Consider the following 21775-nt stretch of genomic DNA (forward strand, 5'->3'; position numbering starts at 1 on the left):
TTCGTCATGGACCAGAGTGATATGTTCTCGTCGGCGGGCTAAACAAAGGCGCCCGCACCGCTCCGACAGAGTCAACAAACAAACAGAAAAATAACCCTAGACTTCTTTTTTTTTCACTTTTTTTTCCTCCATCGTTTAAGTTGCTTCACATATATTATCAACACTTTTCTAAAGAATCAAAATATTCAGCCACAGGTACTGGAAAAAAGGTATCCACTGTTATATTTAATAATAAACACAATAAATATAAAAAGAATTTCTGATATAATTTATATGGTATCAAAGAGAGGGAAATGGGCCTTCAGTTAGACGTGTTTTACAAAATGTCCTTTTTTTTCCTGAGGTTGAGTTTTGTCTTCTGCAGGTTAAACTTTTGCTAAATATACTAATAGACTAAAGAGCCGACACACAGGTCAGAATGGCTTATCATTCACTGAGGAATCACCTCCACTGAGCCCGCTCACACCGCCAGAGGGTCATGTGGCCCCGCTGTGATTCTGTGTGCTGTGGAGTTAGCCAAGAGGTCAAAGGTCAGCCCCGAAAGGAGCCAAACGAACACACAGCTCAACCCTCCCCTCCCTCCTGAACAATCGGATAACTCGGGGACGCTTTGATTTTTAACTTCAGCTGCGTGACGTTTCTTCACCAAGCAAAACAAAAAAACAACTCACAAGCTAGCTGTTAGCATCCCTCCATTAAACACAGGTGCAGCTTTAGCCGTCAAATGCTAACAGAAGCTAACAAGGCTTTTCTAAAAGGATGCTAAAACATAAAAACGTTTGGTGAAGAAAAGTGACCGACTGAAAGCTAAAACACCAGCGCGTCCCCGCGCGCGATAGGCTAATGTGTGACATGGTGATAATTGTGTTTAGACGCAGTCCCATTTCCCTTCAGTGTGTGAGGAAGGAGGCAGATCAACTCAAAGCAGGGATGAGAGGGGGAAAAGAGAGAGACCAGGAGGGAGGACAGAGGGATGAGAAGAAATCAAAGAAACCTGAAAGAATTGCAAAAATCTGTACATGTAAACATCACACTTCCACTGAGTCAAATCATGAGGAGAATACAGGTTTCACATTGGTTTTACTGGAGGTTCAAAGCCCCGCGGAGGAAATCAACACAATCAAGAGTCCGGTACAAAATCAGGAGACGACAGAGAGAGCTGAAAATAAGAAAATAAAGGAATCTAAAGCACCCGAAAGGAACAGAAGAGTCTCTGAACATCCTGATAGAAAAATAAAAAAGGTCCATTCATTTTTTCTCCTTTCATTTCCTCTTTAAACACGAGTGTGTTCAGCTGTACATCCGACCCCACCGGTTTAAGGAACGTGTGATTGTTTGCAGCGACCCGACCAGCATCAACTCAGGTTTCAGGTTTGAATCTAGAAGCTTCCGTGATGCCTCTGAGCTTAATAACTCCAAATGATATGTACTGTTACCAGCAGCTGGATGATTAATCTCCGTTCTTTAATCCCTGTTGGCTGCAACTTATCTATCTATTTTTGTTGTTGATTTATCCGTCAGTTATTTTCTACGTTAGTTTTTTGGTCGATAAACTGTCAGGGAATTTTAAACATGCTTAGTTTCCCAAAGTCCGACATAACATCCTCAAACACAAACATATCAGGTTTACTGACACAGAGGAGAAAAGAGAGCAGAACATATTCACCTTTAAGAACCTGGAAACATTTCACTTGTTTTTCTTTAGAAAATTAAATTAAAAAACTAATTAATCGATTTTCAAAATCCCTGCAGCTCTAAAGTAAGATGAGAGGATCAATACTCCTCTTATCGTTCAGTGCTTATGTTGTTGCAGACTGTTAGCCTAGCTTAGCTTAAAGACTGGAAACAGGTAACAGCTAGCCTGGCCCACCTAGCAGCACCTTTAAAACTCAGCGACTAACATGTTATATCTCGTCTGATTAATCTACGTTAAACTGCTGTTTAACGGGGGGGTATGTGTGGGACTATTTGTCTGTGATCTCCCTCCACTGGACGCCTGAGGAAGAAGCTTTTTATCCATTGTTTTTGTACAAATGTAACAAACTGGACGTAACGTGTTCATCAGTGAGCTTTAGACACGCTGGGAGGCATTTGGCTTCCTTTGGACGGATACAGGTTAGCGGTTTCCCTGTTTAAGTCTTAATGCTAAGCTAACAGGCTCTTAGGCGTAGCGTCAGTGGTATCAATCATCTCATCTAACTCTCAACAAGAAGGAGGATAAATCCTAACGTCTAAATGAGCTGAGGACAACAACACTAAACTTTCCTGGTTTGAGTCTTTAAATGAAATAAAAACAGGAATGAAGCATTTTCCTTTCAAATCATATGAAAGGAAACATGAAGAACTCTTAAAGGACGAAAAATCAGAGTTAATTAAGTTTTAAGTTAATTTCTTGCAGCTCATCAAACTTGTCTCAAGTCCTTACGGCGCTAAAAGCACTATTTTGTGATTAACTGGCCTGTTAGAACTGTTCACAATATGTATAAAATAAAATTAAAATCTTCATAGGCAGCCTTTAATCACTAACTCGTCCTCAGCGTGCACTCTTTACCACCGGAGATACAAACAGAAGCTTTACATCACAGCAGGTAAGGTCGTCACACCTTTAACGTGGTGCTGGAATAACAAAGGTTACATTTGCTTTGTAATCTGTGAAGTCTGAGAGGTCGGGAAGACGCTCGACCTTTCCTCAGAGCGTTAAAAGATTTAATCCTTCTCACGGCCGATTAAAGTCTCGTAATCGTGCCGGCGCGTCTGCGTGTAAACAACCTTTAACCAGAGGAAACGCTGCGTGCACCTCCAGGGATCACACTCAGCGCAGCGCTCGGACAGTAAAGGTCAACATGCAGCTCGGACTCCTCTGCTCTTATAATCCTGTTTGATTGTGAGAAGATTCAAACCCTGAACATGCTGATGAGTGTTTCTCATGATGCCGGTCGGGTCGGCTGCTCGTTGACATCCATGTTTGGAATGTGCAGTTTAGGCAAACGGAGTGAAGCTGTTGGAATATTGTACAAAACATCTTCTCCCCAACAAAACCCACTTTAACTTGCACTAGAAAATATGTCTATAAAATCATATTCTAAGAACCAGAACATTAATAATCTAAAAAATCTGATAGAAATGTGTCGGCTGTTCGCTCGGCCGCTGGAGGAGGAGGAGGAGGACGAAGGCTCTGATTAACACCCGGATTATTCTCCCCGCGTCCCTCTGCACACGACAGACACGAGGGAGGAAACAGTGAGCAAATACACCTTTCGAAAGATTGTCATTTGCTTTTTTTTCTCTTTTGCACAGCTGTGGGTGTTTTTTATTCTTTACTCGTGGTGCTGTTCTGCAGCTGTCTGGCTTTAAAGTTTTCTGAGGTTGAACTTGAACCAATGAGAGCGTCCGAAAAGTCCCAAACTCCGCCCACTTGGCTCCTCCTGCAGACTTATGATTATCAGGTCAAATATTTTACACTTAATTCGGGCACTTTTTGTTTCCTCTTGTACTCTCGGGACGAGCTCAGTGGTTCAGAGTTTTTGCTTGGATGACTTTTTTCCTCAAAAAAAAAAAAAAGATTTTAGATTCCGAGCGTGAAGAAGAGACGGAGGAGGGAGGAAGAGTTCACGGAGCGTCTTACTTTTCATGGAGGGGAACCAAAGTTATTAAAACGCTTTAATTAGTGGATTCATTCAGCAGCTTGTCGACTCGTCTCAGGATCAAGCTGCAGCTTAAGAACAAACAAAAGGGACGGCCGTTCTGTGGCACCATTACTTTCTTCTTCATTTGAAATGTCAGCCTTTAAACCCACACTGAACCCAAAAATGCGGTCTTATAGTAACCGTATGTGTGTAAATCATCCACATGTTTGGGAGCTTCACCGTTTGAAGAGCAGCAGCGTGCAACGTTTGACAGCCAGAGGTCAAATGAACGTCCGCCCAGCTGCTCAGCTGAGACTGAATGCATCAGAAGCAGGACGGAAACACTTCCTGAAATCAGCTGGATGGAAACTGAAAGTTCAGATCCACCTGAACCTGCTTTAATCTGAGGGACGAGGATCACGTCAGCTGCTCCAAACAGGATTCATTACTGACAGAGTTCAGCTGCAAGAAGATTCATCTGAAAACTCTGCGTTACACGACAACACACGTTTATTGTTCCGCAAATGCAGCCAGAAGATTAAACTCAGAATTCTGACTTATTTTAAATTTTTCGTCCATTTTTTATAAATTCAGAACTTTGAGATCACGTAATTTAACGCAGACGTCAAACACATTTTTTATGGAGCATTTCTGTGCAGCTGTGATCAGCGCAGAGACTCCTTACACCAGCGTGTGTGCTGTGTGTGACTCAGGTCCCTCACACAGAGCAGACTGTGGATCTTAAATGTTCTTTCTGAGATCGATTGAGTTTGTCTGGGCCGATTCAGGGGAGTGAAACCAGGCAGACTCAACAGAGCATGGGCAGCGTGTGAGAGCACAGTGAGGATCAAACAGGAGGAGAGACGGAGGAGCAGCAGGAGCCACTCAAAGGTCTCATGTCGGGGTTTTATACGTTTAATCTGCTGTCTGAGCATGACTCAAATAAAGACACTATAATCTGATTGTACCTCAGCAGGTTTATTTAATTAACTAACTTGTGAGACTTTCTTCATTTCAAAGGGCTTTAACTCAAATCTTCAGGTAAATAAATTAAATGTAAGCGCACAGAAAACATCACAAGCACTCGTTAAACATCGCTGCACCTCCTCCTCCAACATGTCCCACTGTTAGGACCTCCTCCTCTCCTCCGTCTCTCCTCCTTCTCTTCTAGTTGGGTCTTTTTTTTGCATATTTCTCTCGTGTCTTTCAGCGATCAGAACACTTTAAACAGAACAAAACTTTTACACTTCTACATCTAATCATCCTTAAATTAAATACTTCACATTTTAAACATCTCTCACTCCTCTGAACTGGAGGTGGTGGCTCCGACTCTGCACACGAATGTGAATCAGTGAAAGTTTAGAGGTTTTGAATCGATGGATGGCTTTCACGTGTTCCTCTGCTCTTTAACTCAAACCGTCTAAAGACCCGCGGATGATTATCAACTGCATTGCAAAAAAACCACCACGCCTCGTTCTCTGCTCTCGTCTCACATAAGCAGTGCAAGTCACGGGGGCGGGGCGGGGCGGGGGGGGGTCCCTCTTAGAAACATGCATACACACAAAGGAAACCCCTCCTCTCAAATCACAGCTGAGTGTTGCTTCGCTCAGTGTGCAAAAAGGGAGCAAATACGTCAAAGTGAAGGAACCACAGTAGATCAGGACGGAGAGATGATTCAGGAGGAGGAATAAGTCACGTTTGTCAAACCTCTTCTGAACGACAGGTGCTGAGTGGAACAGGTAAATAAACAAGCTGATCCCTGCAAATAACAACTCAACAACTTTGTTTTCCTTTAGGAACTGATCCGAGACAGTAAGTGGTGGTTATAAAGGTAGAGTTCACTGTTACCACATCACCTATTTAACATTTTGAGAAACACACTCTCGTCATACTTTCCTGCAGATAGTAAGATGAAGATCAACTCCACTCTTGTATGTCATAAATAAAGCCAGATAGCAGCTGGTTAGCTTAGCTTAGCATAAAGGCTGTCATTAGAGGACTCCTTTAAAACACATTTCTGTGAGCCTGATGCGAGCTCTCATCCTCGTCAATAAGCAAACTAAACCAGAACCAAGTTTTTTGTTAACCAAATCTTTGCCTCAACTCAAAGACCGTAAAGTTCTTTTGGGACGAACTTCAGACTGAGAATGTTTTTGTGTTTGTTTGTGATCATCGAGTTAAAAAGATCCACTTTGATATTTGCTCCTCGTAACTTCACTGCAGACACAGCGGCTATTCCTTCCACTTCCTCCACAAAGAAACAGGACAGGTCGTGGTGTTACAGGGGCTGGGAGAAGTAACTTCCTGGTGTCTGTGGAGAGCTGTTTTTGGTCTGTGTGCTAAGCTTAGCTAACCAGCTGCTTGCTGCATGTTATATCTAGCTTAATATGTCACATGCAGACATGAGAGTGGTGTCAGTCTTCTCTTCTAACTCTCAGCAAGAAAGATAATTAAATGCAAATCAAGCTTTTTTTGCACAAAGAGGCCGAGGCTCGACTCTGCACAGGACAGCAGGTGCACCTGAGGCTGCAGGAGCGACCAGGTGTCACTAAACATCACTTTGTTTTACTCACTGAGACAGAAACAAAAGAACCTTCATGAGGTGTGAAAACTAAATGTGCAGGATTCCTGCCTTTTCTTCTGGATTAATTCAACTAAAAACTTCATACAGACGTCATCCGTGTTCTACGGCGGACGGTCTCGCCCCCTCGAGTGGTTTGAGTGTGTACATGTTGGCCTGTTTAAGTGAAGGTGCAAGACTTCAGTATAATCCCTCCAGAGGGTGAAGATAAGGGATTAAACGGAGAGTAAGGAGGTTGAAAGGATTCACAGTTAGAAAGTCACAAACATGAATTAAGCCCTATGAAGCAAAAACAAAGAAACCAACCAACCGGTGGGAGAGGCTGTGAGGGGTGAAGGCAGGAGGAGGGTCACGTCGCTCTCCTGTCAGTCTCTGACTTGTTTTTGCTTTGAGGTCGCAGGAGGTCGGTCGGGTTTTCTCGGGGCACTGCGGCTCGCTAACGCCCGGCTTTGTTGAGGTTTCAGGTCTATGGCAGAAGGTCCGGTTTTCATATAGCAGCAGCAACATGAGAGTTCATCATTATAATAATAATCATAAGAAGAAGAAGAACAATAAGAACAATAGTAATGGCCATCTCAGAGTTTAACAGACACACACAGCAAGACAGAGCAGTCCTCCTCTTCCTCTGAAACCTGGACCGGACCAGGGAGGGGGGGAGGAAGAGGAGGATGTTTAGGTCCACGAAGAAGAGGTGAAGAGTAGGTCCAATGGAGGGAAGAAGAAGAAGAGGAGGAGAGGGAGAGGGGGGGCGTTAAACAGAACGAAGCTGAGGTTTTGTTGGCGTTACATCTACGTTTGTAAAAAGTAGAAGCGGGAGGTAAAATAGCCACAAATCAACATCAAACGCCCGTTTCTCCTCCGCACACGCACACGCACACGCACACACACACACAAGCACACACACACACACACGCACACGCACACGCGCACACACACACACACACACACACACACAGACTCCGGTCAACAAACTCTGATTCTTCTCAAGTTTTCAACATGAACTGATTATTTACAGCAGCACACGAACGAACCCGCACAGATGAAAGAAAAGTTTCAGTGTTTGAAAAGTTCTTGAAATGCTTCGACATTACTCGTCTTTTTGCGCAATAAAGTCTAAACTCTCCCCCTCGAAAAAGAAAAGTATAAACCTTGAAGACATCAGGTGTTAGAGTAGAAGTAAACTGGCTTCTGTGGGAATGTTACCATTCACTTTGCAGTGTGTGTGTGTGTGTGTGTGTTTGTAAGGGTGTGTGAGGGTGTGTAAATGGCATTGGCAGGTCTGGTCTGAGGTATTTCCTGGTGGTCAACATGGCGTCCTGGATGCATAAGTAGCAAGTTGCTCCCTGGGTAAGAAGGGGTGAGGAGGATGGGGGGAGGTCAGGGTGAGGGGAAAGTGCTATAGGACACAGAGAGCGTATATACAAGCGAGCACAAAAAGTTTCTTTTTTTTTTTTTAAACAAACAAATCCTTTTTTCTTTTCCGGTTCCCGTCGTTCAGCCGGACTCAAAGTCTTTCCGTGTTTAGTGCTTCTATCTTTAAGATAAGTCAAAACGCTTTCATCTCGTTCAGTCACTTGGGAAAAAACAACACAAAACATCAAAAGAAAATGCTCACTGGACTCCCCCGAAGAAACGTTAACTCAAATATTCAGTAGTACTAAATCAGGGAGTCGTTATTTATTATCTTTTAAGTTTTAAAGATCAGAAGACGGCGTCGGCCGGGGCACCCGTCAATCAAAGCTCCCCCGACTGGAGCTCCACAGGGAAACTCTGAATCCTTATCTGTCTGAAATCACAGCAGCATCATCCTTCCTCCTCCTCCTCCTCCTCTCCTCCGCACTCCGTCGCTCAGAGTGCAGAGCTGATTGTGAGGGGCTTCCCGAGAGGAGAGAGAGAGAGTCCTCCAGAGTCCAAATGCTCCTTTTTAAAAAACATCTGATCCTCGTCTTCAAGAATCGATGGGTTGAGGTCGTGGGGGATTGTTTTTGTGGATCTGTTTCCCTCCTTTTGTCCAAAATTCCCACTTTGTCTCCAAAAAAGTGGCCACAGTTTCCCGAAGAGAAGGCAGACGAGGAGAAACAAACGATTCGAGGAGGGACGAGCAAAAACAAGAGGAGGTCTGGTCGGAAAGGAGAGACGGGGGACGCAGAGGGACACAAAACAAACATAACAGGGAGTGTGTGTGTGTGTGTGTGTGTGTGTGTAAATGTGTGTGTGTTCTCCCCCCATCAGTTCTGCTGCAGGATGAGGTTTTCCAGCTCGTCTGCCGAGCGAAGCAGGAACGCGGCCGACTCCCGGTAGCCGGCGATCAGCTGACGCACGGCCGTGATCTCCGGTTGGCTGAGCTGGGTCGACGCCCCGCCCCCTCCCGCGCCTCCGCTGCCCCGCCCGACCAGGCTGTTGTTGGTGGAGGCGGAGGAGGAGGAGTTACTGATGTTGGCAGAAGCGAGGGATTTCATGCTGAGGTCTGTGGGGCCTGAAGAGGAAGGGAGAGGAGGGAGAGACAGGGAGGGAGGAGAGAGAGGGAGGAGAGAGAGAGGGGGAGGGAAGAGAGACAGGGAGAGGGAGGAGAGACAGGGAGAGAGGGAGATTGATGAAGAAAAGGAGGGATAATTTGGGGAATGATGAAGGACAGAAGATGCATGTGTGGAGGATGGATGGATGCATGAAGAAAGGTGAAGGAAGAGAGAGAGGAAGATCAGTTAGTTCAAAATGACAGGAGACAGATAACAGCTCCTGTGAGGATTCAGCTGACCCGTGTCCACCAAGTGGTACGTCTTATCTCTCCTCTGATCCGGTCCTGTTCATGTGTTTGTAGTTTTCTCCTCATCCTTTCAACCTCCATTGAACTTGTTAACGTATCACTGACTGTGGAACTGTTCCATGCTGTTGGCATGCTGTTAACCTCCTCGTCTGACACCGACAAAGTTACAGACGCTAAAAATACCTTCATAGAAAAAGTAACTCCTCTTCCTGGTGCTCTGTTTGCTTTCGTCGCTCATAGAGAGGCACCAGTTTCATAACCAGATAAAAACTCCTCATAATAAGTTTAAACTTTGTAAACTCCATTCTTGAGTTACAGAACGTAACGTGTGCACAAACGCAGCAGGTCGGACGTGCTGGGAACTCTTTAGGCGGGTTGAAACCGGAGAAAAGTCGTCTCCATCCAAAAACCTTGTTCTGTTAACAGCCAGGTATTAAATTACTCTTAAGTTACTCCAGGATCTCAAACTTTTTAGTTTGTAGCTGGTTATGAATTAGACAGATGCCTGTTTATGACCTGCAAAAGCAACAGAAACCATCAGGAATAAGACTGATACGTCTACATACAGATTTTTAATGCCTGAAACGTGTGCGGCAGCGTTTCTGTTTTTTACATTATCCAGGGCAAAGATTCTCCATGAGTGAAACATCTGACTGTTAAAAGAAAGCAGGATGATTTAGTTTGTTAAAAAACCAGACTTACACATGTACAGGAGACATCAGAAAAGAGAGAAGACTCACGGCTTTGTCAGCGGGGGGCGCCAAAATCAACACAAACCGTAATGTTCCTCACAGGACGACATTTAATAACCGACAATGAGAGATATAAAGACACAATCATGTCTGTAGTTTGATATAAATATCCTTCAAATAAACTATAACAAAGTCATACATCTGCAGTAGATCATTAAGCAAAGGATGAACTGTTACTTTGTGATTGTATGCACGTTATGTAAGATAGACATTTTTTTAAACCTTGATTCCGACAGTTTGCAAAGCTGCTCTGACAGATCGCCCTGCTTCAAACTCGCACAATCATCTTGTTGTAAAAAAGATTTGTCCAGAGACAGATGATGGATCAGAAAAAGAAAACCTGTAAAACCTGCAGACGGTTTATTTAAGCTCAGCAGGTAAGAATCTGCAGCTGTATATTTATAACATCAGTATCATGAGTGTGTGTGTGTGTGTGTGTTATCTGTATCTGCCATCTGCTGCTCTGCCTCCTTTCACTGCTCTCTCTTCTTCTTCTTCCCCTCATTCATCCCCAATTATCCCCTCATGTCGTCTCTTTCCATCTCTCTCCCCTCCTGACTCCCTGCTTCCTCTTTCATTCCCTCTTCCTCCTCTATATTTTGTCCCGTCCATCTCCTCTCTCTCTCCTCTCCATCCTCACCGTTGCTCTGAGCGGCAGCGCCGGTCGTCAGGGAAACGGGGTGTTGCATGGCCGCGCCCAGGCCCGGGTAACCACGGTAACCGTAGCTGAGTCCGGCTCCGTTGATGTAGAGCTGGGGGTCCTGGGAGGAGAAGGCTGACGCGGCCAGGGAGTAGGCGGAGTGAGCGAGGGACGCCGGCTCCCTCAGACCTCCTCCACCGCTGGACGGCTTGTCCAGAGAGATCTGCTCATCCTGAGGGAGGAAACAGGAAGTGAGGGGTTTACCTGTCAAAATAAAGCCCAGCAAGTGAAGCATAAAGAAGCCAGGTTTGTGCCCTCTTCTTAGAGACAAAATGAAACCACTTTAGAAGAAGAATCAAAGAGTTCCTAGAAAGAGGAATCATTGGTCAAAAGATTTTTTTTTTTTCGTTCAGAGCTTTTCAAAAGCTTTCATAAAACGTGGCATCCTTATCTCGAAACTACTACATATATAATATATATAAATATGCAAATATATGCAAAAACTTTAAACTAGTGCTCCCACATCTGCACCCTAGTTCTCTGTAAATTTCTGTTACTTGCACAAAGTTTTTCGTGGTAAACAAGATATTGTGTCTATGAAAAGCTTTTCTACAATCAAGAACTTTTGTTATTCTTTTTACTTTCTTATTTTCCTGGTTTAGAAGTTTCTGGTTTGCAGCCATTGCAGCTATTTTCACTGTTGGCTGACCTAATGTGCTGGCGAGATTCCTAATCTTTATATTAGATATATTAAATACTGTGTTCCCATATTAGTTTACTGAGTAAGATGGAGCATGTGGGTTCATTCAGTGGCTGCAGGCGTGTCCTTCCATCAGACAGTGTTTGCTATATCTATAGAGGTTATTGCTCCAATGTGTTATGGGATCCCTTTCCAGATTTGAGTGTGTGTGTGAGGAAAGGATCTCTGACTATAGTTAGTAACATGGTACATTAATGGTCTGCAGCCAGGTAACAGGACACATATGGCTTTCTGTGATTCTTCTTCAACAGAGCCGAGCTGCCTGTTAAGCACTTAAACACATCAATCACTTAAACACTTAATCAGATAGAAAATATCAAGTAGTGTTTGTCTTCCTGTCACATACTCAATGAATAAAGCTTTGCACACAGTCTGATACTAACACAGACAGAACTTACGTGATACGCTTCGAGGCGCATCCTCTTGGCAGCGTTGCGTGATTCGCTCTCGCAGGCGGCTGCCAGGATGTTCTCAGCCATGGCCGAGGTGAGGTGAGGCGGAGTCGGACGAGTCTGCAGAAAACATTGCAATATATCAGAATCAGACGGAACATCAACAAAACATCTTCAGCCACGAACGAGGCAGAGACGGAGAGAAGACTCTACACACATTTGTATTTGTGAAGCTTTTACAGTCTCTTAATGTTTTTATAAATCTCTGTTACTGCTGTCATTTATTCATGTCCTGCTGTATTGTCTTGTATTGTATAATATAATAGTAGAGGTTTAAGTATTATATTGCAAACATAGTTTGTTATAAGCTGCCCTGTGATACCTGACTTAGCTCTTTAGCTACCTCATGCAGATGAACATTGACGTGTTTGTGAACGTCAGACGATCCGATTAAGACTTTTTCGAATGTAATATTTCACAGTTAAATGTTTGCTTTGGAGGTAATGAAAGAGATAATGAGCTTCTTCCATTTTTAATATCTCTGCTGTGCATATTAGATTCATGATGACTGCAGCACTGAGTGCAGCATCATGCATCACCACTGGGGGGCAGCAGAGACATTTCAACCAGAGCCCCGTCTCCCCGTTCAGTGTGAGGCAGCCTGTTGCAGGTTCAGAAGTCTGTGCTTATAGACACACGTTTACAAACTACTGTGGAGGATCTTTAAGTTAAAGTATTTATATGTAGATACTCTCAGAGAGCACGGTTCTGCCTGTCTCTGTTAAAGCCCCTCGTTATTCTTTACATACTAAATATTGCAGAGTGTTAATTATCCGTGTCTCTGCAGACTCCCTGCTGCTTCCTGCTGCTCGGTTATAAAACATACAAACCGTGCACACCTGTCAGTTTGAGTCACTTTGTTACCTGAAGTAATGCTGCAGTTTAAGATTAGTTTGTATAATAAAGATCTTCTGCTCTGGGTCACACCTGTAAACTGAAATAAACTGGAGCGTGTTGTTTCTATAGTTACAGGAACATTTAATCATCTCGTTGCTAAAGATAGTTGTTCTGCTGCCAGTCACACGCGCTGCTTTCACCTTTACGTTCTCCAGTGTAAGAACGTGTGGCTGTCTTTGTCTGATATCAATCTGAGTGTTTCGATGGTTTGTAGGACAAAATAAGACTTTTTACAACTCGATTCTGATGTAACAGAACACACAGAACACAGAAGCAGGGACACTACCTCCATGCCGTTCTTCTTCATGCGTCGGCAGGATTTGAGGTAGGTGCGGATGCGCTTCCGGGCGCGTTCCTGGAATTCTGGGAACTGTCTGCTGCAGGACTCGATGATGGCCTGGATCTTCTCCTTGGGCTGTTTGGAGATGGGAACCATCCGATCCAAGTTCTCGTCCACAAACAGACGCACGAACATCTGCAGGGGAGAAACACAGCTGTTTGTTGTCCTCGCATGGTTCTTACACACTGTACAGCTTACATGACTCTTTCCTCTACGGGGGCATCTTGAAGATGTTTCTGTTTTGCACATTTCATGTAACGAGACCTTTCAGCAGGAGGAAGCCCTGAGAGGTCTGCTCAAATATATAACAGCACGCAAAAAGTGATACGGGAAACGACGTGTGACCACTCGTGAGAACAGATTTCTTTCCTTCTGATCCTTCTGGTGTTCGTCTGCTGATTTGCAGAAAAAGAAGAGAATGCATTGTTCTGTTTCAGGTGTTCACTCGAGTCCCCCTGATCTAAAGGTGCATTCAGACCTGACAGCTTTGGTCCGGACTTTCGGACTTTACTCAGAAAGTCTGTCAAAAGTTTGTTTGGACAGGTGAGAACACGTATTTGAACTCTGATGCGGACCAAACCACCGGACCATGGTCCACCAGAAAAGACGGGACTCGGTCCATTTTCCAAATGAGCCGCGGTCCGGTTTGATTCAGGTGAGAACATAATCAGACTCAAAGTAGGGCCTAATATAAGAAGCAAACACGGTGCAGCGTGGGTTATTAACGGGTGCTCCGACAACAAAACATGAAAGTCTGTGATTCTCTCTCTTCACGTTCTCTCTCTTTGTTTACTTCAGGGAGTTTTCCCACGCGGAACTTTTGACCAATCAGAGAGCAGGTCCCTCGCGCTCTTAATTTTTTAGTCGGCTGGTAAAAGCTGCCGTGTGAACACAAACCAAACTTAGAGCAAAATGCAACATTGAACATTTTGGCCTTTAGATGTGACAGCAGACTTCTGTCAGAGATCTCCGATAACTCAGCGAGCTAAAAATCAGGGCTCAAATCTTGCAGCATAAAGTCGCCTGTGATGTGTGTTTAAGCTGAGGATGTTGTTTGGTGCCAGGCAGGGATGGTACGGTGGGATGATCAGAGCTTGTTTGCTGAAAACAACAGCGGTAGAAGAGCTGAAGAACCAACATTTAACTAAAAGAAGCTGAAGGAGGGCGGAGGGTGGTGGAGGGTCTCACTAGGTGTCTGTACGGTCGGGTGCCCTGCTGTTAATCTAAATAATTGATAAGTGGCAGTAACTTGTGTGTCCTCCTGGGTGTAACTTTAAGGTGTGTGCCGTTGTGTCAGCGTGTGATCAATGACTTCAGCTCTTCAATATTCCCTCTTTATGAATAAAAGCAGACTCGTTATCGATCCCAGCGGGCGGATCAGGTCCGACCCCGCTCTCTGTCCTCTGACTCACATTGAAGGCCTTTAGTCTCTCGGGATCCACCCCCTCCGTGTCGTTGATCTTGTCGTTGTCGTCGTGATCGTCGTGGTCGTCGTCGTCATCATCGGGGGCGACCTGGCTGCCGTGGCGCCCCATGGTCAGGTCCTCGGCACTCAGGTCCATCTTCACGCTGTCGTAGCTGCCGCCTGAGCTGTACTGAGGGGACTGAACACACACACAGAGAGAGAGACGCTCTGTTCATCATCCTCTGCCTTTCTGTCCTGCTCACCTGCTGTTAGGTTCATAATCAGATATTTTTAGCAGTGTCACATCAAAGTATTAAGCTCCTAAATCTGATTTCACAAGTCACTGCTGTTTTTTTCTCTTGTGTACCTGACAGGAAGAGGCAGGTGAGGAGGTGGATGGAAGGATAACACAACGTACCAACCATCTTAAATGAGGTGAAACTTTGTCTAAACAGGATCAGGTCAGTTTGTGTGTCGCCGTGTGCTCTCACCTTGCCCCCGTAGTCCCTGCCGTCTCGATCCAGCCGCAGCTCTGCGTGTGTGTTAGACTGGGAGTGTGTGTTGGGAGTGTGTGCATTATGTGTGTGAAGTGTGTGCGGCAGCGGCAGGGCCGGATGAGGAGCCAGGGGAGGTTTGGCAGCCAGCGGGTACTTCCTGCGGAGCTCCTCGGGGGCGTTGGGGTGCAGAGCGCCGAGCAGCGCCGCGGCCGCCGCCGACACGGTGACGGGCAGGTGTGAGGAGGACAGGGGGAGGCGCTGAGGGGGCGGGTCGCTCAGGTTCATCGGCTGCTGGTCCTCGGACGATGAGGAGGAGGAAGTGGGCGTGCTGAAGTCCAGAGGGGCGGGGCCACCATTGCCGTTTATGACTTCTGCTTCCCTGACTATGGCGCCGTCTGTCACAGCGGAGGAGGGAGGAGTCAGAGCGGGAAGGCCGTTCCCACTGCCGCTCTCTGACGAGGAATCCTCTGAAAGGACAGACAGAGAGAGAAGAGGTCAGACTGACTGATGGGAAACTGTTTCCTGTTTTCTGACACTCATGTCCCCCCCTGGCTTCAGCAGCAGAAAACAAGGAGATGACACAGGCCAGCAGTGAGTGTCGCTGAAAGTTTTTACATCTCATTGATCTACGGTGGCCTTGAGGTCAAAACACAACAACAATCAGACTATAAAAAAAGAGCAGGACAACATGTTTTAATTGTGATTGGACAGAAACAAGTCCTTTGTGACTTTAAACCTGCAGTAAAGGAGGCTACAGTTCGTGTCCCATCACCCTTGTTTTTGGTGACAGCGCCACCTAGTGACTGGATGACTACAAAGGGCAGTAAAGGCTCCACGTGCTTTCTGTCTCATGATCATAGTTTCAAAGGTTCATGCTGTCAAATTTTCGCCCTCCACACGGGAATTTAGTTTGTGAAAGCAGTGAAAAACTTACTGTGAAAACTAAACAGTTACTTGTCTTTGTTTAAACGATGTAATTGACACTTCGATAACCTGCAAAGTATCACTGCAGTTACCTCTATGTCCTCTCCTTCTCTTCTACTCTGCTCCCTCTGTTTTTATGTGTTTCTGTGTGTGCTAAATAAAACATACAACAGCACATGTTCTTTCTTATTCACACGCTTTCCTGTTGTTTTGTAAGTCATGTAAGGATGGTGTGATCCTGTTCCCCCGCAGGCTGCGTTTAGGTCAGAATAAGTGGATGACCTCAGCGACACGCCGAGTAAGAAGAAGAAAAACAACTCTTAGCTTAACATCATGTACAACATCATGTTACTATTTTACACCATCACGTCTTTGTTTGTATGTTGTTACAGAGAGTTCATGTGACGCATGGAAGCTTGTTGGTGTGACGAACACTTACAGCAAACAGCACCATGTCTGACCTCATTACACAGAGCTGAATCCGTCTCCAACATCACAGATGTCATATGACTGCTGTTACAGGCTCTGGTTTTATATGTGTGCGTCTTTTCAGGGGGCGCACACACACACACACACACACACACACACACACACACACACACACACACACACACACACACACACACACACACACACGCTGTGTTTATACATCAATTAATGGATATGTTTAATGCCCAGCAGGGGGCAGACTTCCTTCACCACGTCTGCTTCTGTTCTGCTCTCTAAGTTTCATTAAAATACAACCTCTCCTTGTTACTATGTGATCATTACACTGTTTTTACTGTGTTTTATTATCATGCAACAGCCTCTGAAATCATCAGTAAAGTCCATCACCACTTCTCCGTCCTGGCCTCACAGAAAACATCCTCACAGTGATGTTGTGAGCTACTTTCTCTTTCTTCATCGCGGCCGCAGCCAGGATGGAAATTGGAGACAGTAAGCGTCTTCCTGTCGCCTGCAGGACTGTGACAGCGACAGGAAATGATAACTGGTGGAGGGAAGAAAATAATGAGTTCTTAAATTATTCTGAGAAAACTTCTCTAAAGCCCGAGGCTGTGCCCGGACTGCGAACGCCTTCCTGGGTACCTCATTACAATTAGGATGAATAAAATAACTTGAGTGGTTATCTCAGCGTGGAGCTCCGCAGCAGCACAGAGGAGGCGTTGTGAGTGAAACGCACACACAGTCTGCATGTGGAGGCTTTTGTTTCGGAGCGAGCCGAGCGCGGCGGAGAGAGCAGAGTCTGTTTATCTGATTAAAGCCGTCCAGTCTGCAGCCTGATGAGACAATAACACAGTCAACACCCTGCATTATGACAGAGGCCCCTCCCCCACCCCAACACACCGCCCTCCGCATCATCATCATTGTCATTATTACGGAGGTCGTCTTCCTCTGACACTCTTCGTGACGCCACAGTGGAGAGTAAACATTTCAATTCAATCTCACAACCAGAGACTCGTAAATGTTCCTGCTGCAACAAAAGGTTTCCTGACGACCAGTGGTCACTGGCTCTGATCTAACTAAGATAACATCACCTTTAAATCCACTAAGAGCTGCCGATGAGTGATTCAAAATCTAGGGCCAGCTGTGGCACAGTGGCAGAGATGGTCGAGAGGTCGGTGGTTCGATCCCTGTTGCTGCAGTCTACATGTCAGATTTCGAGATTTGCTCGGGCAAGACGCTTCCAAACTGCCCAGATTGCTCCTGAAGGCGTAGCCATGTGTGTGTGTCGACACGTGAGTGATTAGAAGAATCTGATTGGCACTTTGCATAGCGGCCTCTGCGTGTGTGAATGTGTGAAAGGGTGAATGTGACATGTAGTGTCAAAGCGCTTTGAGCGGTCTGAACACTAGAAAACAGCTATATCAGTGCAGTCCATTTACCGCAATGTAGAGAGAAGACAGCTTTGCACACAGGCCTCAGACCCCCGTCCCCTGGATTAAAGTCCTGTCCCAGCCAGCAGGGGACGTTCCCGTAACATCAGCTACAACTTCTAATTATGTTTGAAAGAAAACGTTTTAATCTAATATTCACAGAACGTTTTATGGATGTTTATCATTTCAAATAAAGTTCTTGTCACGTTAAAACTTAAACTAAGACATAATGTTTTAACGTCAACATTGTGAAGATATGTTCAGGATGTTATTGAGGCCCGGGACGTCAGAACGCCTTTTATAAAATATTTGCTCAATGTGACATAAAAACAAAGGTAGAACATGCTGACTGCAACATGCTGAGGATCTTTTCAGCATGTTCGTTCGGCCTGAACTATCAGAACGTGATTTATAAAACGTTCCTGAAATGTGATCTGAACATTCTCACTGCAACTTCCTGAGAATGTTTTCAGGGAACGTTTCAGAGAAAGTTCCCGCTCAAAACATTACCAGAACATCACACGTAACATTGTCAGAACGTTCTTAGGACAAATGGGATGTTTGTTCAAACCATCCATCTGCCCTGTCTGTCTTTACGTCCAACGTTATCTGACTTTATAGACACGTTCAAACTATAAGATGGAGCGCAGTGACAGAAGACCTAACTCTTCATGTTGTGAAGCATTTAAAGTTTAAAGTGAGAACGAGCTGACGTGGGAGATGACATTCAGGAGCGAGGTTTGACTTTGGCAAACAAACAGATAATCGAGATACTTTATAGTTTCTAGAAGCGACATTTCAGATTAAAAACGATGCAAACAGTTTGTGACACGTAGTTCTAACTCTCAGACGTACGTCGCTTCGGACAAAAAGCGGCTGCTAAATGAAAGTCACACTGTAAAATCTGAAAGTATAAACAGTGCTGTGTGTTAAATGTTTATGCAAATATTATCTTTAACTGAGCTGCTCACTAATGAAACATTAATGTTACTGCTGTTAAATGCTTGAAAGCCGGTCCAACATATTGTTCTCTAAATCTCCGTCTGTATCTGTCGTCAGCAGACAGGCTGCTAAATAAGTGATCGGGGAATAAATGGTGTGTGCCAAGCAGGAAGATAGACGCACGTCCGCCCGACTGTTAGGTTTTATTGTTGTGAGTCGACTTCTGCTCTGCTGACACACATGCTCACACACACACACACACACACACACACACACACACACACACACACACACACACACACACACACACACACACACTGAGAAGCCTTCCTGACTTTATAAAGACAGAGCGAGGAAGGATGCAGAGACATGAGGAGACATTTTTCTTGACTAGATGCAGCTCCCGATTAAACCCAACTTCTTTTCTTAGCGCCATAGGAGTAGAAAAAGATGGAAGAGGATGAGTCGACTGATGAACATGGCGAGAAAGTGATTGAAAGAGCAGAAAGATTGAATGGCCAGAGACAGGCAGCGGCTCAAATTAAGGCTGATTGGAAGATAGAGATGGAAAGAGGATGCAAAGTGGAAGAGGAGGTAATGTGAGTGAGTCAATGCAGGAGCTGGATTCTCAGGGAGAGAGAGAGATGGGGGCTGAGGATGGTATCGACTGTGTCATTCGCTCGGTGGGGAGGGGAGGGAGGAAGGAAGGGAAGGTGGGAGGGGTGGAGCCCAAACCGCTGCATGGAGAGAGAGGGATGGAGAGAGGCGATACACTGTCGAGGGAGGTACAGCCAGGCAGAAGGAAAGAGGTCAGGAAGGGGGAGGGAGGAGGAGGAGGAGGAGGCAGAGGAGAGGGAAAGGGAGGGAGGGGGTCATGGCTCAAGGGGTGGGGGCAGCAGGAGGAGGAGGAGAGAGGGGAGATAGGAGAGGATGAGGGAGGAATGAGATGGGGGATGGAAGGGGGGAGGGGGGTGAGAGATTGAGGCAAAGGGACGAGCACGTGGGAGAGATTTTTATGATTCCTTTCGTCTCCTCTGACCATTAAAAACATCATTTATATCTTACTTAATGTGTCATTTGTCTTTGCAATCATATTTAGCATGCATTTTATTATAGAGTATAAACATCAGTGTTGTAATGTATGGAGGATGTAGCTTTGAAGTGGGTATTTATTTATTTATTCATGTTAAAGCTCATTTGGCTCAATTGTACGTAATTCTGTCCGTGCTAATAAAGCTTTCATTTGAATGTGAGAGAGAGAAAAAAGATGGAGTGATATGATGAATAAAAGAGGAATGAGCGAGTGAGAGGGAAGCCCTGGGACCTGGAGGAAGAAAAGCAGAGTGTGTAAGGAGTATTCATGCGTGCAGACGAAGGCCAACCTAATTCCTGCAGCCTCGACACAAATCCCCCCTCAGCAGCGGCAGGACCACCGTCACTGCCTCCGCATCCCTGCATCCATCCTTCTCTCCATCCCTCCATCCCAGCCCGGCTACGCAGCTCTCCTCCTCAGCTTCCTTCGCTGCCTGCTCTATTTGTTTTTCCTCTTTCCCTGTGCATGTCTGCTGCACAGGGAGCAGCCCTCTCCCTCACAAAGGAGATGCAGCCGTCCTCATCCTTTCTGACTCAGAGAGAAACAGGAAGTATCGTGTCCTGCCTCTCTGCCTGGATCTGACTACATGATACCAGTGAGAATACAGTCTGATATGTCGGGTGTAGACAACAAAAGGCACCACAGGAAGACTAATTATGGAACATGCATGTCCACTATTTTGTAAACTTTTGGTTCAAGCCTCTAATTCCAGTAAAACTAAATATGAACGATCCTGGAAATGTTTTTTCCCCTTCGTATCTTAAAAACAACAGAATCCGACAGTTTCTGAGGAAGTTTTGGTTATTTGTGTATTTATTTTCTTTGCTCTTCTCACTGACTTCAAATGGCTCGGGTGGAGAGACGTGATGTCACATACTTCAATGCACCAATCAGAATTAAGATTACAGATAGGTGATTACGGCACACACCACATTACTGCTTTGTCACCAGTTCGTTTCCAGTCAGCGCCTTTATTGAAAGTCATACCGTGTCATTTCCTGTTTCCTGTCCGCCTCTTCTGAACTATAAGATAACGGTGAATAATGTCCCAAAATTAATCTATATACTGTTTGTCCAAACAAACTGAGTCACCATTGTGTTAACTGGGCATGGCAATCACAGGGTAACTCACGATACGATACGCAGTAGGACACACGATACGATACGATACGATACGATACGATACGCGATGTGTGATACGATACGAAGTGATTCAGTACAATACGATGTGATACCATATGTCGTGATACATAACAATATGATATGATATACGATGCGATGTTACGATACAATAAGAAACGATACAATACGATACATTACATGCCACATATATGATATGCCAACGCGGCCCACGATAACAATATCACGATACAGTGACTCTGCCATAATTGATACATTGCAAGACAATCATATGATACGTCACGATATCTGATGAACCGAAGAAAATGAATACTGATGAATTTATTCTCTGCAATTTGGTGTCAGTTTCACAGAATTTAAAACAAACTGAGACGAAACAATTAACGTGTTTTCAGTCAGTAAATTTAATTTACAGAACTAAAGAATAACTGTAAACACTAATTAAGACTTTGGATTTAAAAGTGGCTGACGCATCTCTTAACTTCTTTTCACCGCTGTCCGACATTATCCCGCTGTCTTCTTCTTATATCCGGCTGTCTTCTTCTTCTTCAGCCAATTACGTTCGCCTTATTCATGTCATAAACTCCACCGCGAGGAGTCATGAAGCAGTGACGCGATGAGTCAAAATCCCAGGGAAATCTTTTTAGAGCGCCAAATATTAGTAAGTTAAATATTATATGTTTTGTCCCGCCCCTAGTGTTTACTCATTCATCATGATCGTCACTGAACAGACAGGGGAGGCCTCTCTCCTGTCTCTATGATAATCAAGCTCAGCATAAATGTGCGCCATACTTTGGAAAATTGATTATAAATTGTAAAAAAAACTGCCCTCAGTTTTAAGATGAGGTTTAACGTGGTCTAACACATCTCAGAGAATAGATTTAAAGCTCTACGATCCTTTAATCCAACACGGTGAAAATCTGAACAGACTTAAATGTCATGCTCAGATCCATCTACCGTCCTCCTCCTCTCCACATCCTCTTTTTAAATCCTGCTCTACCCTCCTTTCTGCTTCTAACACCTCCCGCTCCCTCCGCCTCTCCTCCTCCTGCCTGCCTCTAAGCACAACACAGCACTGAGAGCCCTCC

The 21775-nt window shown here is 45.0% G+C and overlaps 1 protein-coding gene across 1 annotated transcript in view; it reads right to left on the reverse strand.

The window, feature by feature from the left end:
• Positions 1-6523: 6523 nt before the first annotated feature.
• The window catches only part of LOC138589838 (nucleolar protein 4-like), a 111507-nt gene continuing 96255 nt past the window's right edge, over positions 6524-21775 (reverse strand). Inside the window, exons 3-9 of the mRNA XM_069660302.1 lie at positions 14859-15181; positions 14709-14765; positions 14225-14416; positions 12759-12947; positions 11522-11635; positions 10364-10595; positions 6524-8683 (exon numbers count right to left, since the gene is read on the reverse strand). Coding sequence (XP_069516403.1) covers positions 8436-8683; positions 10364-10595; positions 11522-11635; positions 12759-12947; positions 14225-14416; positions 14709-14765; positions 14859-15181 — 1355 coding nt within the window. The 3' untranslated portion in view covers positions 6524-8435. The remainder of the gene's footprint in view (positions 8684-10363; positions 10596-11521; positions 11636-12758; positions 12948-14224; positions 14417-14708; positions 14766-14858; positions 15182-21775) is intronic.

The sequence above is a fragment of the Semicossyphus pulcher genome, unplaced genomic scaffold, assembly GCF_022749685.1.
Source record: "Semicossyphus pulcher isolate SPU_LCO1_2020_fin unplaced genomic scaffold, fSemPul1.0.p SCAF_13, whole genome shotgun sequence".
NCBI classification, from domain to species: Eukaryota; Metazoa; Chordata; class Actinopteri; order Labriformes; family Labridae; genus Semicossyphus; species Semicossyphus pulcher.